General features: G+C 39.7%; 1 protein-coding gene across 1 annotated transcript in view; it reads left to right on the top strand.

Moving 5' to 3' along the window:
- jag2b (jagged canonical Notch ligand 2b) overlaps positions 1–7,672 on the top strand; it is a 44,314-nt gene that overhangs the window by 14,868 nt on the left and 21,774 nt on the right. The window contains exon 2 of the mRNA XM_035679137.1: positions 3,478–3,532. Within this exon, the coding sequence (XP_035535030.1) occupies positions 3,478–3,532 (55 nt within the window). The remainder of the gene's footprint in view (positions 1–3,477; positions 3,533–7,672) is intronic.

The raw sequence follows: 7,672 nt of genomic DNA, 5'->3' as shown, positions 1-7,672 counted from the left end.
ACACACACACACACACATTTTCCAATCCCCCTCCCTGTGATCTCTCTTTCCCGCTTCATTGAAACAACCACAAGTCCCTCGAATACTTGCCTTATGCTTTTTTTTGTACCACCCCCCGCAGGCCAACGTCCTATCAATGACATTACAGTAGAGGTCACAGCAGTCATACTGTGGCTACTACAACTGTCACTGGTGGTGACGTAATGAGTGTTATTTAGGTCAGCTGGTTGCCTAGCAGTGTGCCCTGCAGCACACCAGCTAGATTACTCCTGTGATGCTGGTTAGCTTGGTTAGTTTCCATCTGTGAGTTTGCTCATGTTTACTCACACCGTTGTCAGTCAAAAATAAAGCAGATTTGCTGTATTTGGAGTGCTGGTGATGGTACAATGCAGTAGTGGTGATCCCAGGTAAAACTAAGGCTGGAACTTTATTCCCATTTTAACATTTCTTTGTTTTTATTCATAGTTTAGGCCACAATAAGTCAGAAAATAGTGAAAAATCCCATTTCACCAGAGCTCAAGATGACATCTTTAACCAACAGTCCAAAACCAAATACACCCAAATATGATAATATATTTATATTATTTTTTTATATTATTTTTTTATATATATATACATACACACACATACACATGTGTGTAATCAGCAGTAATTTTACAGCCAGATGAGTAACAGAAACAGCAGCCATGTGCCATTGAGCACCAGACCGCAGAGGGACAATCTATTGTGAAATCATGTGGTGGTGTGTAAACCCGTTTTATCACATATATGCCTCACATGAGAAACTTGAAAAAATGTTAGGCATTTTACTTATCAAATGCCTTAAAGCAGTAATAGATTATCAACTGTGTTGTTCATTTAATTTTTTGTCAATCCAATAATCAAACTAATGATTTCATTATAAAATAAACCTACCACTGTTATACTGGGCAACTGTAAAGCATAACTTGGTGTAAAACAAGATAATCCCCTTAGCTGCTGATTTACCTCAGTGTCTGACAACCAAGGACAAAGCCAGGCAGAGTTTGTCTCGCACAGCTAATATTGGCAAAGTGACCTTCTTAATGGACATCATGCCTGCCGAGGGTTTACTTTTCTTAAAAACATGGTTTGAGGAATACCTGCCTTTCTTTATATTCCTTTTTTTGTTTTAAATATTGATTGTGTTAGAGGAAAGCTGAGACTGATTAGGAGACACAGAAAAAAATGCCCCAGTGGGTTTCAGTGGTCAGGCTTGAGAACCATAATCTACTGTAGCCAACAATGACATATTTTTAACTACTGCGATGTTAATGCAAAAGATTAACCAGTTAGTAGCATTCATTGTCTAGTTATCATTAATAGATGTATGCCAAGGATATACTTGGGAAATATGCTTATTTGCTTTCAATAACATGAAAAGTTGTGGTTTTGTCACATGAGGTTGCCACGCAACCAGCAGAGACTCCAGGCAGCCACTGCTACCAGTCAAGAAAAAGTCCCATACACAATCTAAAACCACAACTTTTGTTTATACTTAGTTTTTTGGTATAGATTAAACAAATGTAATATAATGTCAATTAGTTGGAGGTGCGGGTGGGTGGATTTTTTTTTTTTTTAACCTTTGGACTGAGCCAAACTAGCAGTTTTCTCTTTGCTTCCAGTCTTCAAGCTGAGCTATCTGCCTCCTGGCTCTAGCTTCCTATTTAGCTCGAAGGCATGAGATTGGTATCGACCTTCTCATCTTGCTGTGAGTTGGATGAGAAGGTCGATAGCATCATCTAACTGACAGCAAGAATGTGAATTAGAGCATTTCCTTAAAATGTGGAGATATTCCTACTATAAGGAACAATGAACAATAAAGATATCAAGGTCCAGTGTGTAGTGTTTAGTGGCTTCTAGCAGTCAGATTACAGATTGCAACCAACTGAAACCCATTGCTTCAAAGTGTAAAGCTTCAGTGGCTGTAAAACTCTAAAGAACGCAAGAGGCCCCATGTAGTCGTAAAAACATGTTTAAATTATAGCTTAGTTTTTCTATCTAGATTGTATTTTTTTTCCTATATCACCCAGTCCTAAAACTAGCTAACAAATCCAAATAATAACTGTTCGATCACAATAACCGACTAATTTGAATTCCTGTAAATCAACAGTAGTTTTACAGCCAGATGAGTCTAACAGAAACATCAGCCATGTGCCATTGAGCACCACACCGCAGAGGGACAATCTACATTGTGAAATCATGTGGTGGTGTGATTCAGCAAAACCTGAGCATGCTTGTAGTTACCCATTCTCCATGTTCATACCTTTTTTTTGGCTCACTTGCACCTTTATCGTGACTGTCTTTTTGTACTGGTGGCCTTTTCCCCAGTTGAACTCCATGACACATCTCAAAGCTGTGGCTTCCATGCCTTTTGTTCTCAGGATTTTTTTGTATCACAGCTGCAAAGCTACACTGATGAGCCAGCAGTGGTACATGGAGGTTCATACAATCACATTGCACACTGGGCCAGAGTAAAGTTGGTACAGTCCAGGCAGTTTGCTGTTCTCTTGTGTCCTTTTCCTAAGCACATCTTAGTCCTACAGCTTTTCTTGGCTTCTTCCCACAGTTGTACCATACCTTTCTCTCTTATCTCTATGAATCATTGGGTTTCATTGGCAGCGTAACTCAAGCGCACCTCCAGGCAGCGTGGCCAAGTTGCATATGAGACTCTGTAGTAGCAATAAAATCGATTTTTGCATCGTGTGTGAGGGAGAGAAAGAGAGCTTATACTTGCAGATGAGTGGCATGACTTTGGCTAAAATGATCATCCACATTATTCTGCCACATTATGAACTTATTGTCGTTATTGATAGTGTTTACTTCTCAGTGAATTTGAGAACTAAATAACAAAGGCCTTCTGTTAAATGTTCCTGTTTCATAGCTGAGAGTAGAAGAGGCATCATGTAGCCATCATAGCAGTAATTATGAGATTTGGCAAATTTGGCCTACAATAAAATATTCACTGTCAAACTCATTTTTTTTTTTTTTTACATTCAGAGGCCTTTATCTTGGATCTATTCTATTTTCTATGTGTGCCAGTGAAATGCATACATTTATCTCTAGCATTACGGTGCTCGGGTCACATGAAATGGAAATGTTGGATTTGAGCTGTGACTGAGCTGCATTGTCTCTATGGGCAACTTGAGACATCATTTACTGGAATTGCATTGGTTTTTAATCTTAGAGTGATTATATTTCCTCATTTTGTTTGGGAGCATTGCCCTGCAACAGCATATGAACACAGCTTTTTTTTTTATCCGACTTCACCTATGGCTAAAGCATTGCTGATGCAGACTGGTGTTAGTCAGAAGAAATCGGCATGTGGGCAGCAGTCTGATTGCTCATTTCACCTTACAGAAATGAGCAAGGTCTTACGCCTTGTGTTGAACACTAAGGAGGAAGATTATATTTTGTCCAAATTTCACCTGACTTATCTCTTTTTTCCTTTCCCTCCAGCGGACATACACGTTGATTGTAGAGGCCTGGGACTGGGACAACGGCACACGCAACAGTAAGTCTAAATTTCACACACCTCAATGAGGTGACTTCTATAAACTGTTACTTATAGAAATAAATGTGGATGTGGTCGGCAGTTTTTAAAGATTTTTCAGTAGGATTTCTAAAAGTATGTCAAGCAATAGGTCTTATCAGTCTGGCATTGAGTTCATATGATGGTGGTTTTTGGTTTGGATCAATCAGTCAATCCATTAGTCAATCAACTTTTTAAATTTTTTCACATTTTAAAGGAAATATGTGCTGATAGCTGCTTCTAAAATGCAAATATGTGCTGAGTTTTACGTATATTTCCCTCAGAATAAATAAAGTATCTATCTATCTGTCTATCTATCTGTCTCTGTCAGTAATCTAAATATTTGAATTTGTCGGACATAACAATTTTCGTGTCAGCAGAAAATAATCTAGACGATTGACAATAACAGAAATGTTATAGCTCTACGTGATTGAGTGTTCCAGTAGACCTCTTTAAATCAATAAATGTGTTTTGTGTATTCATGTTTGAAGTCGTAAATGGAAACTTAATTGAATTTCTTTATTTAACACAATCAGTAGCAGGTTGAAAACGTGCTTTACGCTACATTTTAGCCCCCTAAAACGCTTCTTATAGAATATAAGCCTTGGTTCTCAGCTATGTTGGCTCTGGCGCTCAGTTCTGACCAGCTGTATCCTGTTTTCCTTTGGTTATGTCCGCTGGGTGGACTCCTCTACAACCCCTTTTTCCCGTCTGAGCAGTAGCCCAGTCTGGGAGGAAGAGGACCCATTGATGACTATAATGTCTGTATGTGTGGATGTAGCTTTGATCTGTGGAGACGGTGGCATTTTTCAAATACATTTCTACACCTTCAGTTATGTACATAAATGCATTCATGTACGGGACCATACCGTCCCCTCCAGTCTAAACTTGCTCCTCTTTATTTATATGAGGTAATTACATCCTGTTTTGTCCATAACATCAAACGCACTTCCACCCACGAATACAGACAATGGAGAAGAAATAGATTTTGACATCATAGCGTCTTGATTAGACTGCTGCATGCCCTGTTTCTGCACGTGGGGCTCCAGTAATTGTGTACATTTACAGTAATTATTTCTGCTATGTGTTATACTAAATGTTGCTCGAGAAACCGTCCAATTGATTTTCTGCCAGCTATTCACACTAAAGTCGCAGCCAAATTGCTTTAAAGTCATAAAACGGATGCATTTCTGGTGTGAGGATACAAGACATAAGAAACGTATTTTCAGCACCTCCACATTATTTCATTTCTCTGAGATAAGAGCAAAGAAGGTGTTACCTTTTCCATTTTATGCAAGAGTAGAATGAATGTGATAAAACGGGCAGGTTTGATCCTTTTATTCTGGGTACTGTTTGAAAGCCACACTGAGGCTGCCGTTGGGTCACAGACATCAGCTGACTTCAACCTTAATCTCACGGGTTTAAGAAACACAAACGTCTGGAACAAATGCTCCTTTCAACCTCTGTGGAAGATCACAAGGGAGTCTGCTCGTAGTGGCAGACCTCTGTAAGGTCACAGTGAGTTGCAGTAGTGGTTGTAGCCTTTTCCTAGCAGGTGGGCCAGGACGGTCACACTTGTTCATTTTTAATATAACATGTAATGTCATGGTACATGCATCATGCCACAAATATTTCATTTGTAGAAAATTTGGTTCATGATCAATTTGAAAGACGTGTATAAGAGCCGCTGTATGTAATGCCAAAATTCAGCATCTCTTTTTTTTGTGTTTTTCACATTTTTTGTGATGAGAGCTTGGAGCTGTCATCTCGGCATTATCGTCAGGGATGCTACGCTCCAGAGGATCAGTGTTTGGGCAGATCTGATATTGACATGACTGATCCATATTAAATATTTTCTTCATCAATGTCAATTTATTTTTGTTCAGTCACAGAGGGCTGCAGGAGTTTTTAGTGCCACAGCAATCTCTGTCCTTGTGTTTCCTGAAATGATAATGTTCCTTGGGAGTTTCATGCAGTCAGATTTTAAATTTAGGAAAAATACACCACTGGTCCTTGATTGGGAATCTGTATTGGCAGATTATTATAGTATTGATATTAGAATCAGAATCTGGAAAGAGTCAGATGGGTGCTAAGCTATGGGATTTGGGCGGTTTAAAGTGGTATAAGGTGTGATAGTAGTATTATAGGTTGGTATGAACTGCTGTCTAGTAATAGAGCTGTCGCTGGATTGAATGAGAAGCTTAAATGCCTTGAGACTAGGCTTTCCTCTTGTCTGCAGGAACCTTGTGTTGTGGCATTTTATGCTCCTCAACGGTCACATTATCTTGAGGCATGGAATTTATTTCATACTTGCGCAGAAAACAACCGTATTGATGTTTATTTTTAGTCAGCTCTCCAGTAGCAGCAATGATTTTCCATCAGCTTCCTCCAGTCAAACTCTATTATATAAATATTGATCCTATTGTTAACATTTAGAAAGAAACCATTTTGGCTCTTGCAACAGTGGAGCTGTGATGAGTGATCAGTCCTGCAGGACAGAAAGTATAGGTAGCAATAGGTAGACCTGGAGTTACATCAGTTTGTTTCATGGCTGTTGTTGTATTGCTATCTGTTATATCTGTTATGTTATTGACACATTTTCACAGTTGCCTCCTTAAAAAATTTTGTTATTTGACTTCAGTGGTCAGTTTTTCTTTGATCCTGACCATATGTTCTCTTTGGCCATCTTTTTGGTTTTGTGGTTAACTTTGTTAATTAGTAAGAATAATTAAAATTAAGGAAATAAAGTGATTATGAATTTCTCAAAGTAGAAAAGTGGTTATGGGACTGGGCCCAGCAATAAACCCTTGAGGTGATGTTTTGTGCAAAATAAAATGTTGAAATCCATGACAGTGTATATCTGCCGGACACTGGAACTAAACTTGTTCTTTGGCCTGAGTCAGCACCAGCCTCATGTCTGGTCCTACGTAAGAGCCCATCAGTGTGTTGGTCCGTCAGTGAGATTCCTCTCCTCCAGCGTCATGTCCTCCAGTGTGCCTCTCTTCCCTTCCCCCTGTGTCCTCAGGAAAGGCAGCCGGCTGTTTTCCTTGTGTTTATCGAGCAGGAAGTGGAGTGGACTGGGCGACCGGGCTCAGTGTTTAGACACCGAGGTAGCAGAGCCCGGCTTGGGCCCGGAGCCCATTGTTCTCTATCTGGCAACTACCGGGGGTTATTTCTGTTATTGTTGCTTAATTCTGTCTGACATTGTGTCAGTCCCCAGCAGAGGATTTTGTGTGTGTGTGTGCGTGTGCGTGTGCATGCGTGTGTGTCTCAGTCTAGTGTCCGTGACAGTGTAGATTCATTATGGCTCAGCCCTGTGGTTAAAAAACTCTCAGGGAGCAAAGCACAAGGTCTAATTATCCTGCCAAAACACTCATACACATACACACACACACACACACACTCAAACAAACTCTCCAACACACACTCTGTCATCTTTCAGTAAGAGGTAAAACTCTTTGTCCTGAAGACAGAAATAACTCTGAGGAACATTGTGGACCAGTCGGGTGTCGAAGGCTGGCTGCTTGTGTTTTTGTTTATGTGTGTTTGAGTGTGCGTGAAAGACAAAGAGTGGGAGAAAGACAGTATTTTCAACCCATGTTTAACCAAGAGTGCATTGCTGCTTCCATCAGTGGAATGCAGGACTAAACACTGATTTATTGTAGCATTTGGCTGTTTATAGCCTGCTAGCTGAAATGCTTGTGTCCAGGGTTGCAAGTGTAGTTTATTTATTTTCATCTATACTTTCTGAGCTTTCTGATGACTCCATAGTGCATAAATTCCAACAACGGACACCTTCTAGGCTCCACTTTTCTTACAAAATGTATGCAGTACTTTCAGTTTCAACATTTAAGGCTTCACTCATAGAAAAATGTTAATCGTGAGTCATAATGCTATGAAACATTGATGACATAAGTGATGTGGGCATGTGGAAGAAGAAAACTACAGTATATTGCAGGAATTGGACTTGAGGGAATGTAAGTCAGCTAAACTTTGGTTTCTGGTCCTGGTTAAATGAGGAAAACCTTAAGCTGTAATGACATAACTGCCTCTGAAAGAAAAGCTCTTCTCTTGAACTACACACAGTTCAGCAAAGAGTAATGACGGACTTTGACAGAGATC

The sequence above is a fragment of the Morone saxatilis genome, unplaced genomic scaffold (genome assembly GCF_004916995.1).
Source record: "Morone saxatilis isolate NCDOM2014 unplaced genomic scaffold, NCSU_SB_2.0 Contig7, whole genome shotgun sequence".
Classification (NCBI taxonomy): domain Eukaryota; kingdom Metazoa; phylum Chordata; class Actinopteri; family Moronidae; genus Morone; species Morone saxatilis.
The sequence above is the reverse complement of the archived record's forward strand: the minus strand, read 5'-3'. Positions and strand labels throughout refer to the sequence as shown.